General features: G+C 45.2%; 1 protein-coding gene across 1 annotated transcript in view; it reads right to left on the bottom strand.

Moving 5' to 3' along the window:
* Positions 1-1,040: 1,040 nt before the first annotated feature.
* Positions 1,041-21,885, bottom strand: part of SCML4 (Scm polycomb group protein like 4) — a 58,855-nt gene continuing 38,010 nt past the window's right edge. Inside the window, exons 5-7 of the mRNA XM_052646024.1 lie at positions 9,589-9,879; positions 3,670-3,815; positions 1,041-1,166 (exon numbers count right to left, since the gene is read on the bottom strand). Of these exons, the coding sequence (XP_052501984.1) occupies positions 1,041-1,166; positions 3,670-3,815; positions 9,589-9,879 (563 nt within the window). The remainder of the gene's footprint in view (positions 1,167-3,669; positions 3,816-9,588; positions 9,880-21,885) is intronic.

Raw genomic sequence — 21,885 nt, 5'->3', positions numbered from 1 at the left:
GATACAACTATATAATCCCACAATGTAAGTAGAAATCAACACCTTCCGATTTCAAAGCTTAGTTGAGATATCTTTTTTCCTTTTGAAAGAAACGCTGTGGCTAAATGTCACTAAGAGTCTCTGGTGCGCCAATACATTGACGCCTCAGTAAGGACTCTGGAAGGGAAGAGACTCCAATGCCCCATCTGGGAAGAATGTGCTTCCAAATTTTTTCCTTTGCTGCCTGTGCATCTCAGTCAGTCGATAATGACTGGTTATGAACAAGAACTTTCTAGAAGATGGTTTCTTCCCACATTGCAATCTGTGGTGCTGACTGTGGAATAAATTCTCTGTGTCTGTGTAGGCTAGATCTTGTTCCCAGAAACCCTAATTCATCCACTGGGTACTGAATATCAGGCTGCTGCAGTGAGGGTCCTGAAATTACATTGGCAGTCTGCCCCCTAGTGGGGAAACACAGTACTTCAGATAACTAGGAATAGAAAAGATTTTTTTTCTTCTTCTCTTTCAGAGAGCAAAAGAATTCAAGTTTTCCGGATAGTGCAAGGTGAGGCATTTACCCTCAGAAGACAGCTTCCAGAGCTGAATCAAGCAAGGTTGACAATGATAGGTCTCCAGGTCAGAGTTAAAGACGGGGGGCTGCTGTGGTGGGCATCCCCACAGAGCCTGCAGAGACAAAGGTTCTTCCCACATGCTTGGAAATCTCCAAGGTCCTCCTTGGGTGATAGCCTTCAGTTCCCCAAATGCTTATTATAAAAACAGGACCTACCCTAAGAGCAACCAACCAACTAGAATGTTAAAAATAATGGGCCTTTTTGGGGTAATTTTTTGGCAAATCGTTAAAACAGAGGAACCTTTCAAAAGGGCCATGTTAAATTTTTTAAAAGGTCAAGAACTATGAATTTTATTAAAAAAAAAAAAAAGACCAAGTCTTTGTGATGGTTCTTTTTCAGAAGAGAGTCCTTGTGATGGTGGTGATGTTGGTAAGGCAGATGGTCTGGAGATTCTGCTGTCTGGACTTTGCTTGTATCTTTTAAACACCTTCAGAACTTGTCTTGCTTCAGTTTATCAATATGGTAGCAGAGTTTCAGTGCAGGCCCCAGCTTCAGGCCCAAGTATTTCATGATCATGTCACTCTTCAGCAACAAGAGGGCATTGCCATCAATCTCCTGGTGGAACAGGATGAGAAAAGAGAAAACCCAGAAGGTGGTCAAAGTAATCAAACAGTGGCCACGGCTAGATTGTGGTCAGGAAATAAGGTAAGGGAATATGGATTTACTTAGATGTATATTCTCCTGGTCCCACAGCAGTATCTTGAAAAAACAAATGAAAGCCCACAAATACTACGTGCTCCTCATGCCACATTCTCCCTGGGGTCATGATCCACTGGATCCTTCATATTACTGCTCTCTCCTGATAGAAGGAATCTAACCTAATCCCAGCCATATTCCCAATTCCATGCATATGTTGACCTCTTTATCCAATCTAGGGCTGTAGGAGCGAGAAAGCTTCAATGGACTGAATGTGTCCTCCCCACCTGCTCCCCAAATTCATATGTTGAAATCCTAACACTCAAGTGATGGTATTTGGAGGTGTGAGTTTGGGAAGTACATAGGCCATGAGGGTGGAGCCCTATAGAATGGGATTAGTGTCCTCGTGAAATGAGAAGACAGCAGTCCAAAACTGAATGAGGGCTCTCACTGAAAGCCGACCTTGATGGCGACCCAACCTCGGACTTCCAGCCTCCAGAACTGAGAAATGAATTGCCATTGTTCATAAGCCACTCAGTCCCTGGTACTTTGTTACAGCAGCTTGAACTGACTAAGACAAAGTATCATCTCGTGAGACCCTGAAACTAGTGGTTCCCTTTCCATTCCAGGTACCGGCATAAGGCCCTGCCTTCCATTCATCATCCTGATTGCTGGTTTCTTTTCTTGGTAAGCCCACCAGCTTTCAGCTGATTATCAAATTGCTAATGACAATCTAAAAGGGATTTCAGGTGCTTTTTGACCCTGTCAATAGTACTAGGTGGCACACAACTAAAAAATGCACCTGCTTCATCGAGGGTTTAGCACAAACACGTACTAAGGGAAAGCCAATCCTTTGAGATCCTGAAGTTGCTCCCATTTGTCTCTGAAAACGGTAACCCATCCAGACTGCATGTTGAATTCAAAAATTTCGTAAGGCTGTGTTTCCTCCTTCATCTATAGTGCTACTTTCAGATCACTAGAGAGAGAGGGTGGAGATTTTAGGTGCTCTGGTGGGAAGAAGAGGCACGTACAGGAGTCACATAATGTCAAGTGTTATCAGCCCCTCCCATTCCTCTAACCAGCCAGCCGTTCAGCCTGAGAAGCACCTACTCTGTGTCACTCACACTCCATGTCCTTCGTAGCAAGGCAAAGCTCATCTGTGAGCCCTCCCAGGGGCCTCATTGCCTAATGTTCTCTCTTTACCCACTGCCTAGACTTCTGCTGACTCCTCTCAAGCTGGAAGGAAGCCAGAGTCCTCCCACTCAGATCTGTCTAAACAACATCCCTCTGCGGTCCCTGCTCTCAAGGCCTCACTGTTAGCTGAGGTCAAATATATCCCTAATAAAATATGAGTGTTGGGTTAGACGACAATCCTCTCCAGGTCCGAGTGTATAATTTTTGTGATCTTCATTTCAAATAAAATAAAAGACAAGGAGCAAAAAAAATGGTAACACTGGTAGACAGAAGAATGCTCCCTCTCCTTCACATGAGATGTCTACATCCTAGTCCCTGAAACCTGTGAATATGGTAGGTTACCTGGCAAAGGGGAATTAAGGCTGCAGGTGGAATTAAGCTACTAACCAGCTGCATTTAAAATAAGAAGAGTGTCCTGGATTATCAGGGAGGGAGGGAGACAATACAATCACAGGGTCCTCAGAAGTGGAGGAAGAAATCAGAATAAAGAACCAAAGAGCTGGCAGCTTGAGAAGGACTCAGCTTGATGTTGTTGGCTCCAAGGATGAGGACGGGAAGGTAGGAGCCAAGAATGAAGGTGGATCTCGATGCTGAAAAGGCAAGGAAATGAATTCTTCCTAAAGCTTCCAGAAAGATGTCAGCCCCACCAACACCATGGTCTTCTCTCAGAGAGACCCCTGTCAGACTTCTGACCCACTGAATTGTAAGATAATAAATTTCTGTCGTTTTAAGTTACTGCATTTGTGGTAACTGGTTACAGCAACAGTTGTAACCATGACAGAGAAGGCTTGGCAGATAAAATACTAATTATTACCAGCAAAAAAAATTTACCATCTTTATGTATTTTAGAATCTCCTAAATAATGATACAAATGCCTGCTAACCAAAGGCCATCTTCAAGCCAGGCATTGTGCATTTTTTCATTTAATCCTCAAAGCAGCTTAAGAATAGGCACTGTTAGCTTGCTGGCACGTTGTAGGTGTGTCACCAATGTTTGCTGAATGCACAGACAAATAGATGGGCGAGGAAACAGGACTCCTGATAAAGACCAACTGAGGGAACAGACGGGACAAACGTGCCTTCAGTACAAGACTAAGTGGCTGTTCTGCTCTGAGAAACCTCTGGTCCCATCTGGCCTCCCTTGAGTGGAGCCCCCAGGGTGTAGTGCAGATGCTCCCCAGCCCCACAGCTCCCTGAACCCCACCCCCAAGGCCCACCACGGTGCATACGTGCTTCCGGAAGAGCTCCACATGGGGCCCCAGAGCCTGCGGGTCTGCGTCTTTCAGGAACCAGACCACATCCTCCACGGACCAGCTGGAAGGGTTCCTGCTCCTTGGCCGCCGGGCATCCTGCCTGTCTGGAGAAAGGTTTGAGGCTGGAGGGGAGAGCACAGAGAGGGAGGCCGTGAGGCTGCGGGCTTGGGCTCGATGCCCACCTGGTGCCGCCTGCCCCCTTGCCTGGCCCTTGAGTCCAAGGTGGCCTGAGTGATCTCCTGTGACCGAGTGAGGCTAGAAGCGCACCGGACACGGCTCACAGAGGCAGCCCTGCACCCCCTCATCTATACAGGGGAGAGCACTAGAAGAGGGGTCTCCTCCAGCAGTGGAAATGCTGACCCATGCTAGACTTCAAAGATCCCTCCTGACCACTTGTCTCTGTGGGCCCCAGACCTCCTGTGACCCAGGCCTTGGTGGCCAGAGAATGCTTATTATGATAGGCTCTGGAGTGCTGTGATGCCAAAATGACATCAGGTCCTGTGTGACTCCACTGGCATCACCCTGAGATGACATGGCAGAATGGCGGGCGCATGTCGGTGCTTGTCCTGGGTCTCTACTGCTGTGGTCTTGGAAGCCCTGTCTGTGAGAGGTCTGTATCCTGCGCCCACACTGAGCACCTCCCCAGCCCTCGGTTCTGCCAAAGCACTCACTCCAACCTCCCCACTAGATGGGGTTCCTGGACAACAGGAGCCTGGTCCCGTGCCTGGTCCATGCTGGTCAGGGACATGAGTTGCATTGTGGCATAAATGCTTTCCCCCCAGGGCAGATTAAAAGATGCAGGATCAGTGAAGGAGAAAGAGAGTAGGGGGTGTATTTGGGGGTGGTGTGTTTTTTTTTTTTAATGTCCCAAACTAATCCATTCTCTTTCTCTAGAAGCAGCATCTCCTCCTCTTCATGCTTCTGAAACCTCAGTGATCTCTCCTGTCCTTTATCTCCTGCTCGAATTTAATTATTCTGAAGCTCTTAGAAGGATGCCTCTCACAGGGATCTCCTGTCTTCCATCCCTGCTGATTACAGCATGGGATTCATCCAGCCCGGCATTTCACATGATGTTCTCTGCATATAAGTTAAATAAGCAGGGTGACAATATATAGCCTTGAGGTAGTCGTTTCCCAATCTTGAACCAGTTTGTTGTTACATGTCCGGTTCTAACTGCTGCTTCTTGACCTGCATACAGGTTTCTCAGGAGGCAGGTAAGGTGGTCTGATAGTCCCATCTTTTTAAGAATGCTCCACAGTTTGTTGTGATCCACACAGTCAAAGGCTTTAGTGTAGACAATGAAGTAGATGTTTTTCTGAAATTCTCTCGATTTTTCCATGATCCAACGGATGTTGGCAATTTGATCTCTGGTTCGTCTGCCTTTTCTAAATCCAGCTTGTACATCAGGAAATTCTTGGTTCATGTGCTGTTGAAGCCTAGCTTGAAGGATATTGAGCACGACCTTGCCAGCACGTGAAATGAGCACAATTGTGCGGTAGTTTGAGCATTTTTGGCATTGCCCTTCTTTGAGATTGGAATGAAAATGACCTTTTCCAGTCCTGTGGCCACTGTTGAGTTTTCCAAATTCGCTGGCATATTGAGTGTGGCACTTTCACGGCATCATATTTTAGGGTTTGAAATAATTCAGCTAGAATTCCATCAGCTCCACTAGCTCTGTCGTGACGCTTTCTAAGGCTCCCTTGACTTCGCATTCCAGGATATCTGGCTCCAGGTGAGTGATCACACCATCGTGGTTGTCTGGGTCATGAAGATCTTTTTTGTACAGTTCTCCTGTGTATTCTTGCCACCTCTTCTTAAGCTGTTTATCCTTCCTCCTTTCCAAAGAAGTTCTACTAGCCATCAAAGCCCAGGTAGACCCCTTCACAGGCAGCATTTCCATGTCCTGCCATCTGGAAGTCACCTTCCTCTACTTTTAACCCCCAAATCTTTGTTCTTCTCTTAAAGATGCTCTCCACATTCTGCTTAGTATTACCATTATGCACGTGCTTGCCTGTAACCTCCAGTTATCTTTTAATTCTTGAGGATGATCTTTTTCATCTTCCCCCTAGTCATCCACAGACACCTAATGAGCATCTCTTCTGTACCAGGTCCTGGGCTAAGAGTTTGGTGAAAAATGTAATCCTCCCATTATGTGCGTGCATGCTAAGTCACTTCAGTCGTGTCTGCCTCTTTGCAACCCTGGACGGTAGCCAGCCAAACGCCTCTGTCCACGGGATTCTCCAGGCAAGAATACTAGAGTGGGTGGCCATACCCTCCTCCAGAGGATCTTCCCAATTCAGGGATCCAACCCGTGCCTCTTATGTCTCCTGCATTGGCAGGCAGGTTCGTTACCACTAGTGCCACCTGGGAAGCCCAGAATCGTCTCATTACAGGGTTTATAATCATTGACTCCTCCATGGCTCCAAGCAAATATATTTGTAATATGGGTTCAATGAATGTAAAACAAATCAATACATTTCGCAAAAACAGTATTAGTAATTTACACAAAAGCTTTGTGTGTGTAATCCTTAATCTTATTTTCAGGCTCTGAACAATGAGGCAGCTTCCCTACAGAGTAATTCTAAGTTCGTAGTTGAGAAGACTTCCTTTCCGTTTATGTTCTTTAATCTCAGGGTGCAGCGGTTTTCTGCTGTCTCTTTTTTCCTCCTCTTTTCAATGTGCTTGAGAAGGGCACAGCTCTGCATTGGTGCTGAGAAAAATACATTATCACATTGCTGTGTCTATCCTCAATACAATGGTTTGGTTGAGAATTGGATTTTCTTTGAGATTTTCCCTGCCTTTTCCTTGTTAGACCTGGAAGGGTCCCCTTAGGTGATCTGGCATAAGGTGGGGGGGGTGCATTTTGCCAGGAAACTGTTAATGTACCCCGGGGCTATCTGAATGTGGATGCATGCTTATTAGAGATGATTTCATTGCATTTAAGGACATCTGCACTCAACAAGGGGAGGAGGAACCACGGAAATCGCATTTGCCTTTGGAGCCTGCCCCATCGGAGTGTCGGCAGTAATCAGGGTGATAATAGATGCTCTGATTACAAAGGCGGGAAGCCTTCAGTGCCAAGAATGATTTTTAGAGTGATCAGAGCAGAGGTCAAATCTAATTTCCCATGTTTGACAGGAAGGAAAAACACCAGACCGACTCACAACACCATCCGTGGGAGCCTAAGGTCCTCTGAGCAAGGCCAGGGAAAGGCTCTCTCTGTGAGCCACAGCCATGGGGTTGAGCAAGGGGTCTGGCTTGTCTTTAGGGTGAAGCTCTCCAGGCAATGAGTGTGGAGGGAAAGGGGCTCCGCTCCTGGCACCTGGTCCTAGCTGTGGGCATTTTCATGTTTCTTCTCTGAGGGGCCTTAGAGTCACACAAGACAGAGAGGAGCAGGAAGCTGTCACACCTAGAGACCAGCTCAGGATCCAAAGCGAACTAGCTCTAGCAGGGAGAGGGAGCTTTCCAGCCTCTGCCAGGCTCACACAAAGATAATAACCACACAGTCCCTCCAGCTGCTGTCAGACTGTCAGAAAGACACATGGGGCTGGGCTGACACAGCCAGGCTAGGCGGATGTGACTGCACAGTGGTCAGACATGATGGATGTGAAAAAAATCTTGTTCCTAAAAGAACAGAGCGTGCAAAGCACTTGCCGATTGCCTTTGTGAAAGGGGGGCGTTCTCCAGTGTGGAGAACTTGGTGCACGGTCAGGTCTGTTCCCTGGGTGCTGCTGGAGACATGTGCAGAGTGAAACCCAGCTGTGAATGGATGTAGGATGAAGATGGTGGTGGCTCTTTCGAATGCTGAATTCACACCCACCAGGAATGGAAGACTGTGAATCCATCTAAAGTAATTCCGGACACCTTCACAGCCCGGTCCGCCTGCGGCTGCCTGTGTATGACTCTGTCTCACACAGGCCCACAAGCACACGCATAATTTCCTTTTGCTCACTCATAATCCAGAAGACACTTTTTAACTCATGATAGAATCTGATGAAAGAAGAGAAGGATCAGTGAGCCAGGAGTCAAAGGCCCCTCCACCCACCACCGTGTGAGTGTCTCTGTGCTCCTCTGCTGGGAAATGAGGAGTTGGGAAGGATCACCAAGGTCCCCTCAAACCACAGCCTGTCCTGGGCAACATGAAGGCGCTACATTCTCACACCTCTGAAGCCTTATCAGCGTGTTTGTGTGCAAAGCGCAGTGAATGAGAGCCGGTGGCCAGGTTTCCAACCCCTTCCTGGACCTGATCATCTTATTCTTCATGGGCTTCAGGTTCTTCATCCTGTTTCTCAAGAGTATGGTAAGAATCATGTGATTCTGTGGCTTTGGGCTGGAGCCTGACAACAAGCATCCTGAGGGGAAGCCCATCTGCTTCCGAAAGGGGCCCCTCGGTTTTGTTTGTTAACCGTCTGTCTCTCTGCAATTGAAGACTGTCCGAGAACAGGGCCCATAACTGTCTTGCTCACAGCTCCACCCTTAGACCTTAGACAAGCATATCGTGCTCCGTGAGTAGCAGCCCAGGGTAAGTGTTCACGTGATACCTACCTTCTCACGCGGTCTCATACCAGTTTCTGATCTCTGCAGGTTTAACATTAAGGTTAGCACCACGGGGGAAAATCCATTTCTAGGTCCCTTCCAGTTTTATGACTTGGGTCAAACCCTCTTAAAGAAATATGGTTTCTTAATACCGACTGCTTCCATTTGGGATGCAATTTCAGAGCAATACCAAGCACCTCTCTGGGCAGGGGGAAAACTTAATAGCCCTCCAGAGGGCCTGCAGCAGCACCCAAGCTGGCTGCTAGGTGACAAATGTGTAGGATTTTCTCTCCTATTTTAAGCTACTGTCACTCAGTTTAGCATGGTTTATCTCTACGGTTTCCACATGTGTTTAGCTGCGTAAGCTCTGTTCAAGCTACACAAATGAAGAACCCCACTCTGCAAATGTGAAGAGGCCCTGGTTACAGAGGGTGGTGTTTGAGTCCTGTCTGCTCCCATCCTCTCCAGCCTTCCCCTAGAACCTCAGAGGGACCCACTGAGGCCCACTGAACATGTGAAAACCCCAGGCATAGTTTTTGAAAGCCAGATTTGGAGCCAGCTGAAGTCAAATCCTGGCTCAATGCTTGACTGACCTCTTGATCTTCACATGCTTTATTTGTAAATCTAATCTAATAATGCCTACAATAATAATATACGCCTGATATAATAATAGGGCTTCCCTGGTGGCTCATTTATAACTCATAAAAGTCATAAATAATGTGTGGAGAGTGTCTGGCCCATAGTAGGTGCTCAATACATAGCTATTTAGGCTATGCCTCAGACAGACCACTTTTCTGGGGCTGCAGAGGATTCAAATTAGAGTGAGAGACCTCATGAAGCTGAGAGCTTGGCTCCTACTGTGAGATGGAAGGGGAAAAGTACGAGAGATGAGGAGACAAAGCACCACAGGAGGAAACAGGCAGAAGGAAGGAACGTTTCTAATCAGCAATGGCTGAAAACTGCCAGTTACTGACCCAATCCACCCGCTAGGTGCACGGGGCATGGAGGCCACAGGGCACAGCAGAGCCACAAAACGGATGATCCTGGGTCTCTGAATTGTGATACACACACCAACTATAAAAACTTCTATTGTAGCTGAGCCACTGTACATTTTGGATTCTGCTTCTTCCTATAGTTTAGCCTACTCTCATACACCATTGTCTTTGCTTGTGGTCAAAGGTTGAAGTCAGTTGCCTTCAAGAACAACAAATTTCCACAAAGGGATTTGTGGAAACATCTAATTTCCCTGTGTTCCCACATTCAAACAGCCACAGTCCCCAGTCCCTCTATACTCGGTGGTCTCAGGGCAAGGGGAGAGGAGGTCAGGTCATGGGGAAGCCAGCCCATGCGTTACATTACCACATCTGTTTCCTTCAAGAGAGGTCCCATTCCTCTTGGGGCTGGAGCCAGGAGGCCGTAGCCCAGGTGCCGAGGGGCCTCCGGGGGACATGGGGCTGGTGCGGGGACCACCGACTGTGGTGGCTGAGCCAGCCCCAAGGTGGCCGTCTCCAGAGTTCTGCCGCTTGCAGTACAGCGAAGAGGAGGTGGGCAGGGAGCTCCTGTGGCTAAAGGTGGGGGAGGAGGGGTCCACGCCGTAGCGGTTCATGCTCGCAGGGTTCGCCAGGCACTCCTCGGCGGTGACTGTTTTTGCTAGGCAAGAAGGCAGAGCAGAGAAGCAGAGATTAGAGAGCAGTCAAGAGGCCACCAGGCGCTGGGTCTTGGAAAATCTTTCCCCAGCAGCACGGGTGCCATTGTGTGTGGGGATGACAGAGGAGAAGGAATGGACCCCAAGGAGTACACCCCAGTAGCTCAGCTCTCAGCAGAATGACACCTGCCTCTCCAACAAAGCAGACTTTAGTAGGGGTTAGGACATGTGGCCCTTCGTGTTCCAAGGAAAATGGGGTCATCTTGGTTATTGATGAAGTGTAAATAAAATTCAAACAAAGGTCTTTCTCCCTCTGTGGCTCTGCTCCTCCAGGAGTCTCTGCCAGCTTGTTGGAATCTCCTGGCTCCCTCTTCTTTCACCCATAACCACTGCCTTCCTCACCTGGCCCATGATTCCTGGGAGAGATGAAGCCAGAGTCACGGTGTCCCAGAGTCAGGAGAAGCAACTTTGGCTTGCGTTCTGGTACAGGTGTGGTGGTGCTTCCTCCCCACACTTTCAGTTCCAGTACACAGGAGGGCACTAACCTTCCACCAAGGTGAACAAACTAAGGACATAAATGACGATGTGGCTGGCCCCGTGGTCCTCCCCAAACCGTGCAGATAAGAGAGAAAGAGCCCATCCAAAGAACAGAGAGAGAAGAGAACCTGAAGAGTCTGCCAACCTCCTCCTCAGCTCCCTCACCCAAGCAGATCAGGACTGTCTACACTTTTAAAGCTCATTCTTACAGCCTGTTGAACTCTATCTGTGAGCTATACAAATGGTGTGGGGTGTTTTGTTTTGTTTGAAAAGACAAGGCCTAGAGGAATTATAGGGATAGAAAGAGGAAGAAAAATATTCTAGCAATTCCTTTTCTTCTTGACCCTAGACAAGACATATCTGTCTAACTCCATCAATAACCATCCAAATACCATACAGGACAAAAACAGATATCAGTTCAGTTCAGTTCAGTCACTCAGTCGTGTCCGACTCTTTGCAACCCCATGAGTCGCAGCACGCCAGGCCTCCCTGCCCATCACCAACTCCTGGAGTTATGGACATCCCCAAAGTGACTGTAAAAAAGAAAAACTAATGGACCCTCACCCCCAAGGCTGGTGATAAGTAAGCACATCTGGGACCACGAGATCCAGATATCTTCTTCTGTAAACAAGTATGGATTACTCCCACAATATAGGTATTAAAAGATAAAGACTTGATTTAATTAGGGCAACTAGCAGGTCTTTGATGCATATGGAGCTTGCCTAGAAATAAAAACCACTGCATATGGAATACAGCTAAAGCAGTGCAGTGCCTAGAGCAAATTTATATCTGTTAATATTTATACTTAAAAAGAAAAATCTTAAATTAATAACCTAATCTTCCTCAATAAAATACTGGGGTAGAGGAGGGCAAACCAAATCTAAAGCAAGTACAAGGAAGAAAATAATAAAGACTGAAGCAGAAATTAATTAAATAGAGGACAAAAAAATAGGGAAAATCATGAAACCAAAGCCTGGCTCTTTGAAAAGATCAACAAAATTGACAAACTTTTTTAGCTAGATTGGCTAAGAAAAAAAGAGAAAGGACTCAAATTACTAAACTCAGAAATGAAAGAGATGACAATAACACCAAACTCAAAGAAATAAAATGGATTATTTAAAAATATTACAATTATTGCCAATAAACTAGGTAAATGGACACACTGACAGAAAGAAATAGACAATCTGAATAGACATAAAGCGAGTAAAGAGATCAAATAGTAATCAAAAAACAAAGAAATCCCAGACTTATATGGCTTCAGAAATTAACTCTATGAAGCATTTAAAGAAAAATTAAAACCAGTTCTTCACAAAGTCTTCCAAAAATGGAGCGCTATGGACTGAATTGTGTCCCCCTCAAATGTTCATATATTGAAGCTCTAGCCCTGCCCCGGGGAACTATACTTGGAGAGAGGGGCCATAATGAGATAACTGAGGTTAATTAAGGTCTTAAGGGTAGGACCTCAAACCAATAGTACTGATTAAAAAGAAAGTACTGAGAAGAAGAGGAAGAGACATGAGGGAGTCTTCCTCTTCATATACACGCACAGAGAAGAGGCAACGTGAGGACACAGAGAGAGTGGCTGTCCACTAGCCAGGAAGAGGGGGCCACTCGAAACTAACCCTGATGACAGCTGGATCTCAGACTGCTAGCATCCAGAACTGTGAGAAAATAAAAAGTTAAAGCTACCAAGGATGAGGTTCCTATTAGGGAAGCCGGGCAGACTAATATAAGGAGGGAATATTTCCCAACTCATTCTATGAGAACACCAATACCCTGACACCAAAACTAGACAAAGACATCCCAAGAAAACTAGAGATCAATGCCTTATTAATATGGGTACAAAAATTCTCAACAATATACTAGCAAAACAAATCATAACATACAGAATAACTTATACATCATGATCAAGTAGGATTTGTTTCAGGGATGCAGGGTTGGTTTAACATCTGAAAATCAATTAATGTAATACATGACATCATCCATTAATGTAATACATGATGATGTCCTGCAGATGGTGACTGCAGCCATGAAATTAAAAGATGCTTACTTCTTGGAAGGAAAGTTACGACCAACCTACGCAGCATATTAAAAAGCAGAGACATTACTTTACCAACAAAGGTCTGTCTAGTCAAGGCTATGGTTTTTCCAGTGGTCATGTATGGATGTGAGAGTTGGATTATAAAGAAAGCTGAATGCAGAAGACTTGATGCTTTTGAACTGTGGTGTTGGAGAAGACTCTTGAGAGTCCCTTGGACTGCAAGGAGATCCAACCAGTCCATGGTAAAGGAGATCAGTCCTGAGTGTTCATTGGAAGGACTGATGTTGAAGCTGAAACTCCAATACTTTGGCCACCTGATGCACAGAGCTGAGTCATTTGGAAAGACCCTGATGCTGGGAAAGATTGAGGGCAGGAGGAGAAGGGGATGACAGAGGATGAGATGGTTGGATGGCATCACTGACTCGATGGATATGGGTTTGGGTGGACTCTGGGAGTTGGTGATGGACAGGGAGGCCTGGTGTGCTGTGGTTCATGGGGTCACAAAGAGTTGGACACGACTGAGCGTCTGAACTGAACTGAACTGACGATGTCCATTAATGTAACATACAACGTTGATAGAATGAAAACCAAAGATCATATGATTATCTCAATAGATGCATAAAAAGCATTTGACAAAATCCAACATTTTTTCATAAGAAAAACAACTCAACACACTAGGAATGGAAGGGAACTTCCTCTAACTGAAAAAAAAGGCATTCCACAAAAAACCCTACACTTAACATTATAGTTAATGGTGAAAGACTGGACACTTTTTATTCTAAAATCAGGAAGAACACAAAGAGGTCTCTATTCTTGCTACTTCTATTCAACACTGAATTAGAGGTTCCTACCAGGGCAAATAGGTAAGGAAAAGAAAAGGCATCTAATTTGGAAAGGAAAAGTTAAATCTGTTTATGTGGAAAATTCTAAGGAATCCAATAAAACACTATTGAAATTAAGAGATAAATTCAGCAAAGTTATAGGATACAAAATATGTAAATATCAATGGTACTTTAAGCTACAGTTTTTCCAGTAGTCATGTATGCATGTGAGAGATGGACCATAAAGAAGGCTGAGCACTGAAGAATTGATGCTTTTGAATTGTGGTGCTGGAGAAGACTCTCGAGAATCCCTTTTATTGCAAGGAGATCCAACTAGATCCTAAAGGAAATCAACCCTAAATATTCATTGGAAGGACTGATGCTGAAATTCCACTACTTTGGCCACTGGATGTGAAGAGCTGACTCATTAGAAAAGACTCTGATGCTGGGAAAGATTGAAGGCAAAAGGAGTAGAGGGGTGGCAGAAGATGAGAGACTTAGATAGCATCACTGTCAATGGACATGAATTTGAGGAAACTGCAGAAAATAGTGGAGGGTAAACGAGCCTGGCATGGTGCAGTCCATGGGGTTGCAAAGAGTCAGACACAAAGAGAGAGAAAAGCACACACAGAGAGAGAAAACTGGGACCCTCACACACTGCTGGTGGGAATGTAAAATTGTACAACATCTTTGGAAACATCCTGGCTCTTTCTCAAATGGTTAAAAATAAGTTCACCATATGACCCAGCAATTCTACTCCTAGGTATATATATTTCCAAGAAAAATGAAATTTCCACACAAAAACTTACACATGAATGTTTCCAGAAGCACTATTCATAAGAGCCAAAATGTGGAAACAACCCAAATAACTATCAACTGATGAATAGATAAACAAAACATGGCATATCCATACAGCGGAATATTATTCAGGCATAAAAGGGATGAAGCATTGATCCATGCTTTGAACTATTATGCTAAGTAAAGAAACCAGGCCACAGAATATCACATATTAAATGATTTCATTTGTATGAATTGTCCAGGATGGGCAAATCTGCAGAAACACAAAAGTAGATTAGTGGTTGCTGAGGACCTGGGGATTGGGGACACTGGGGGTCCTAGCGCCGCCTGCGCTCTGTGCGCAATCGCAGCCGCCCGCAGCGGCCGAGAGTGCCAGGCTGCGACAGCGCAGGAGCAGCTGAGAGGAGCTACCCCACGTCTGAGGTCAGAGGCGGCGGCGGAAGGAGCTACCCCACGTCCAACTAGCGGTGCCTGCGCCAGCGCAGGAGGACCTAGAGGAGCTATTCCACGTTCAAGGTCAGGAGGGGCGGTGGTGAGGAGATACCCCTCGTCCAAGGTAAGGAGCAGCGGCGGCGCTTTGCTGGAGCAGCCGTGGCGCTTTGCTGGAGCAGCCGTGAAGAGATATCCCATGTCCAAGGTAAGAGACACCCAGGTAAGATGGTAGGTGTTGCAAGAGAGCATCAGAGGGCAGACACACTAAAACCATACTCACAGAAAACTAGTCAGTCTAATCACACTAGGACCACAGCCTTGTCTAACTCAGTGAAACTAAGCCATGCCCATGGGGCCACCCAAAACGGGCTGGTCATGGTGGAGAGGTCTGGCAGAATGTGGTCCACTGGAGAAGGGAATGGCAAACCACTTCAGTATTCTTCTCTTGAGAACCCCACGAACCGTATGAAAAGGCAAAATGATAGGATACTGCAAGAGGAACTCCCCGGTCTGCAGGTGCCCAATATACTACTGGAGATCAGTGGAGAAATAACTCCAGAAAGAATGAAGGGATAGAGCCAAAGCAAAAACAATACCCAGTTGTGGATGTGACTAGTGACAGAAGCAAGGTCTGATGATGTAAAGAGCAATATTGCATAGGAACCTGGAATGTCAGTTTCATGAATCAAGGCAAATTGGAAGTGGTCAAACAGGAGATGGCAAGAGTGAATGTCGACATTCTAGGAATCAGAGAACTAAAATGGACTGGAATGGGTGAATTTAACTCAGATGACTATTACATCGACTACTGCAGGCAGGAATCCCTCAGAAGAAATGGAGTAGCCATCATGGTCAACAAAAGAGTCCGAAATGCAGTACTTGGATGCAGTCTCAAAAACAACAGAATGATCTCTGTTGGTTTCCAAGGCAAACCATTCAATATCACAGTAATCCAAGGATATGCCCCAACCAGTAACACTGAAAAAGCTGAAGTTGAACGGTTCTATGAAGACCTATAAGACCTTTTAGAACTAACACCCCAAAAAGATATCCTTTTCATTATAGGGGACTGGAATGCAAAAGTAGGAAGTCAAGAAACACCTGGAGTAACAGGTAAATTTGGCCTTGGAATGCGGAATGAAGCAGGGCAAAGACTAATAGAGTTTTGCCAAGAAAATGCTCTGGTCATAGCAAACACCCTCTTCCAACCACACAAGAGAAGTCTCTACACATGGACATCACCAGATGGTCAACACCAAAATCAGATTGATTATATTTTTTGCAGCCAAAGATGGAGAAGCTCTATACAGCCAACAAAAACAAGACCAGGAGCTGACTGTGGCTCAGATCATGAACTCCTTATTGCCAAATTCAGACTTAAATTGAAGAAAGTGGGGAAAAGCGCTAGACCATTCCGGTATGACCTAAATCAAATCCCTTATGATTATACAGTGGAAGTGAGAAATAGATTTAAGGGCCTAGATCTGATAGATAGAGTGCCTGATGAATTATGGATGGAGGTTAGTGACATTGTACAGGAGACAGGGATCAAGACCATCCCCATGGAAAAGAAATGGAAAACAGCAAAATGGCTGTCTGAGGAGACCTTACAAATAGCTGTGAAGAGAAGAGAAACAAAAAGCAAAGGAGAAAAGGAAAGATATAAGCATCTGAATGCAGAGTTTCAAAGAATAGCAAGAAGAGATAAGAAAGCCTTCCTCAGCAATCAATGCAAAGAAATAGAGGAAAACAACAGAATGGGAAAGACTAGAGATCTCTTCAAGAAAATTAGAGGATACCAAGGGAACATTTCATGCAAAGATGGGCTCGATAAAGGACAGAAATGGTATGGACCTAACAGAAGCAGAAGATATTAAGAGGTGGCAAGAATACACAGGAGAACTGTACAAAAAAGATCTTCACGACCAAGATAATCACGATGGTGTGATCACTCACCTAGAGCCAGACATCTTGGAATGTGAAGTCAAGTGGGCCTTAGAAAGCATCACTACAAACAAAGCTAGTGGAGGTGATGGATTCCCAGTTGAGCTATTTCAAATCCTGAAAGATGATGCTGTTAAAGTGATGCACTCAATATGCCAGCAAATGTGGAAAACTCAGCAGTGGCCACAGGACTGGAAAAGGTCAGTTTTCATTCCAATCCCAAAGAAAGGCAATGCCAAAGAATGCTCAAACTACCACACAATTGCACTCATCTCACACGCTAGAAAAGTAATGCTCAAAATTCTCCAAGCTAGGCTTCAGCAATACATAAACCGTGAACTTCCAGATGTTCAAGCTGGCTTTAGAAAAGACAGAGGAACCAGAGATCAAACTGCCAACATCCGCTGGATCATTGAAAAAGCAAGAGAGTTCCAGAAAAACATCTATTTCTGCTTTATTGACTATGCCAAAGCCTTTGACTGTGTGGATCACAATAAACTGTGGAAAATTCTGAAAGAGATGGGAATACCAGACCACCTGACCTGCCTCCTGAGAAACCTATATGCAGGTCAGGAAGCAACAGTTAGAACTGGAGATGGAACAACAGACTGGTTCCAAATAGGAAAAGGAGTACGTCTGGGCTGTATATCGTCACCTTGCTTATTTAACTTCTATGCAGAGTACATCATGAGAAACACTGGGCTGGAAGAAGCATAAGCTGGAATCAAGAATGCCAGGAGAAATATCAATAACCTCAGATATGCAGATGACACCACCCTTATGGCAGAAAGTGAAGAGGAACTAAAAAGCCTCTTGATGAAAGTGAAAGAGGAGAGTGAAAAAGTTGGCCTAAAGCTCAACATTTAGAAAACGAAGATTATGGCACCTGGTCCCATCACTTCATGGGAAATAGATGGGGAAATAGTGGAAACAGTGTCAGACTTTATTTTGGGGGGCTCCAAAATCACTGCAGATGGTGACTGCAGCCACGAAATTAAAAGACGCTTACTTCTTGGAAGAAAAGTTATGACCAACCTAGATAGCATATTCAAAAGCAGAGATATTACTTTGCCAACAAAAGTCTGTCTAATCAAGGCTATGGTTTTTCCTGTGGTCATGTATGGATGTGAGAGTTGGACTGTGAAGAAAGCTGAGCGCCAAAGAATTGATGCTTTTGAACTGTAGTGTTGGAGAAGACTCTTGAGAGTCCCTTGGACTGCAAGAAGATCCAACCAGTCCATTCTGAAGGAGATCAACCCTGGGATTTCTTTGGAAGGAATGATGCTAAAGCTGAAACTCCAGTACTTTGGCCACCTCATGCGAAGAGCTGACTCATTGGAAAATACTCTGATGCTGGGAGGGATTGGGGGCAGGAGGAGAAGGGGACGACAGAGGATGAGATGGCTGGATGGCATCACTGACTCGATGGACATGAGTTTGAGTGAACTCTGGGTGTTGGTGATGGACAGGGAGGCCTGGCATGCTGCAATTCATGGGGTCACAAAGAGTCAGACACAATTGAGTGACTGAACTGAACTGAATTAACTGGGGGTCCTAGCTAAGGGGTGTGTTGTGTTTGAGGTGTGGAAAACGTTCTATAACTGACTGAGGCGAGAGCTGCACAAATCTGTGACTATACTAAAGCTGTTGAATTTAAATGGATGAATTGTATGAAATATGAATTATATCTCAATAAAGCTGTTTTTAAAAACATCACAGAGGCCCCAGTGTTTGGCTGTGAACAGATTCCCGAGAGTCTGTGCAGTCCAGTCTGACAATGCCTTGGCCACTAGGACATGGACATGAGAAGCAAAGGGGAGGCTTGCGCGCCCCGTGCTCATCTTTTGTGGCTAACACAGTGCTGCAAGAGGTCTGCAGGAACCTGGAACCCTGCACCTCTGCCTGGATAGCCTCCATTTCATCATCCCTCCTGGTCAGAAGACATCAGTGGGAAGGAGCTGGCTATGAAGCTATGTACTAGGCTGCTTCTTGAGTGGAGTGCTGAAGAGGAAGACAAACATTTTTGAGAATCTACTAATATGGCCAGCACATTCCTAGCCAGTCAGCAGCAAGGCTGCCATTCCATTCCCTTTATCGAAAAGTATTCCTAGTCTGGGATACTAATCCTTTCTGTGGCCCCAGTAGCAGGTGCTTTGATGTATGTGAGGAAGCTACTCATAATGTCTGGCATGATGCTTGGCATACAGAAGGTGGTCAATAAATATTTATTAAGTAGACATTTGGGCACTAAGGCTGCTATTACAGAGAAGATGCATTAAAATTCATATTATTAAGAACTAAATATGAATGCTTCATGTGGATGCCTGACAAACAATGAAAAACTCTAAAACATTTATTCTGTTTATTAAGTATTTCAAATCCAAATTAAATATGCCTGTGGAAGTCTGACAATCTACAGTAGTGAATGCAGATAATTCACCAATCTGCAGTATGGCTGAAAAATACAGATGCAGATGGAATATTGTTCCCCTATGACAACGTGTAGAGATGCGGAACAAGGGAATGTGGACTGTATTGGTTTAAAAACTGCTGACAACCATGGGTGAGATCGAAGGTAATAAAAGTCAGCTTCTGGGCTATGATCCAAGTGAATTCATCATGAAGTAAAACTGACTTGAGAGAGCATCAAACAACAGCCCTCTACCAGGCAAAGGCTGTGCCAGTGACTCCGAAGGCGGTCAGGTGGACAGTCGTGGAGACGGATCACTAAGCCGCGGCCACGGTCCCACACAGCCTGAAGCTCCCAGGAGGCCCGGGAGCGCGCAGCATGCTCAGGTCACACACCAGGGCCGTTCCGAATTGAGGAGATGCACCTGCTCCAACCCAACTAAAACAGCCTTTTCCTCACCTTTGCAAATAGGGGTGCTGACACATCACACCTGAGGGTAAAACTAACTGATCCAGTGAAGGCCATCTTTCAACCACAGGACTGAAAAGAACCCTCACTGAGCACCCTGCCCAACATTTCCTCAAGTGTTAAAATGTGTCCCACTGACCCAGCAGGGGCTGATTCTTGGTGGTACTTAGGTGTATTCATTTCGGAAGGCTGCAGATATGACCACAAATCTGGTGACTTCAAACAACAGAAATCTATTGTCTCCTAGTTCTGGAGGCTACAAGTCTGAAATCAAGGTGTTGGCAGGGTCATGCTCTCCGAAGGCTCTAGAAGAAGATCCTTGTTTGCCTCTACCTGCTTCTGGTGATAGCCAATGACCCATGGTGTTCCCGGGCTGCAGACACAGCACTCCAACCGCGGCCTCTGTTGTCACATGGCATTTTCCCTGTGTGTCTGAATCTGTGTCCAAATTTCTTATAAGGACACCAGTCATTAGATTGGCACCTATAATCCAGTGTGACCTCATCACAACTTGATGACTGCAAAGACCCTATTTCCAAAGAAAGTCCCTTTCACAAGTATCTGCAGTTAGGACTTGAACGTGTTTCTCTTTGGAAGACACAAAAACTGGTGAGCGTTATATTTTTATGGCCATGTATTCTAGTGCACAGCAATAAAATATAATTAACCCATCAAACTGTGCTTCCACTGATAAGATATCACTGCTTGAGATGACTAAAGGCTAAGGTTAAAAGAAATGAATCCATTTAAAGGAATATCTTGAGTAAATACTTCTATAGGTTTCCTCAAACAAAGCAAAAATTACGAAGGTGGTAAATTAACGGAGGAACACCTGGAGCTCACTCCAAATTCTCTCTTCAGGCAGGGGTGGTGTTTGGAGAGGAAAATAAAGTAAATAGCTGAGCCTCTTATTTAAAAGCTTCCCCAAAGAGATTTTACAGTCTGCTCACAGTTAGGTCATTATGCCACAAATCTCACTGCCTAAAACTTCTTCCTTATATCTAACCCCAGTTCCTAGTGCTTCAGTTAAAAAGATGACTTCTGGATACATACAGTTTATACTCTTAAAACCATTAAGCCATGCAACATACAGGGAAGATGAATTACAGGTAAGCAGAACTTCTAGTAGTTTAAGAATTTAATGAAGTGTGGCTCATGAATTGTTTGTTACAAAATGCCTATTTGAAAAAGAAGAAGGACCAAACCTATCCTTGGAGACAGAACTATACTTTTCAAGCAGTTTTGTGGATGACTGGGGAGTGAACAGCAGATGGGGCCAGCAGACCTGGGATTGTCTGGTGAGAGTGCCTTATGAAGACCCAGCTCCCGCACGCAGACTCACGGCAAACCAGAGGGCTGACAGATCAACACATTCCTGGTCCTTTTCTCCCAGATGAGATGAGAGAGAAAATTCCTTCTCATCTGAAATGAGTTGTCTTGTCACCCTGGCATCTCTCATTAAACAGGAGGCAACAACCCAAGCCTCTAGTTAAAGCTGTTTCATCGCTGTGGACACCAGCACAGTAGGGTGAACAAGGGGCACTTGATGTACTTCTCTTCTATAAACCGTGCCTCTATCCAAGACACTAAGGATGCCACTTGTAAATCATTAAGTCTTTCCTCCCAGAAAGGGACTGATCTGCTTTTGTACGATCACAAGAGTGTGCTTAAATAGAAAGGCACAGGCACAAATGGCTCTCACAGAAGCCTGCCACATTTTCAGGATTTGGTGTCTTGGAAACTTTCAAAAGAGGCTGGTGTGCCTTTTTCACTGAGGCTAATCTGTGGACTACAGTTTCCCTCAGCTGCTACATATAAAGTCTGCCTATTAGGCCAGAGAATACTCTGCGTGCTGTGTGTGTGTGCAGTCGCTCAGTTGTGTCCGACTCTTTGTGACCCCATAGACTGTAGCCCTGAGACCAAACTATGGTGGAGGTAAAGAAGATGAGAAAGACTTCTGCTTTATTGACTACGCCAAAGCCTTTGACTGTGTGGATCACAACAAACTGTGGAAAATTCTTAAGGCGATGGGAATACCAGACCACCTGACCTGCCTCCTGCTAAAACTGTATGCAGGACAAGAAGCAACAGTTAGAACTGGACATGGAACAACAGACTGGTTCCAAATCAGGAAAGGAGTACGTCAAGGCTGTATATTGTCACCCTGCTTATTTAACTTGTATGCAGAGTACATCATGCAAAACGCCAGGCTGGATGAAGCACAAGCTGGAATCAAGATTGCCGGGAGAAATATCAATAATCTCAGATACGCAGATGACAACACCCTTATGGCAGAAAGTGAAGAAGAACTAAAGAGCTCTTGATGAAAGTGAAAGAGGAGAGTAAAAAGTTGGCTTAAAACTCAACATTCAGAAAACGAAGATCATGGCATCTGGTCCCATCACTTCATGGGAAATAGATGGGGAAACAGTGGAAACAGTGACAGATTTTATTTTGGGGGGCTCCAAAATCACTGCAGATGGTGACCATGAAGTTAAAAGACGCTTGCTCCTTGGAAGAAAAGCTATGACCAACCTAGACAGCCTATTAAAAAGCAGAG

Source organism: Budorcas taxicolor, chromosome 9, assembly GCF_023091745.1.
Source record: "Budorcas taxicolor isolate Tak-1 chromosome 9, Takin1.1, whole genome shotgun sequence".
Classification (NCBI taxonomy): domain Eukaryota; kingdom Metazoa; phylum Chordata; class Mammalia; order Artiodactyla; family Bovidae; genus Budorcas; species Budorcas taxicolor.
This window is presented reverse-complemented; position numbering and strand designations above follow the sequence as displayed.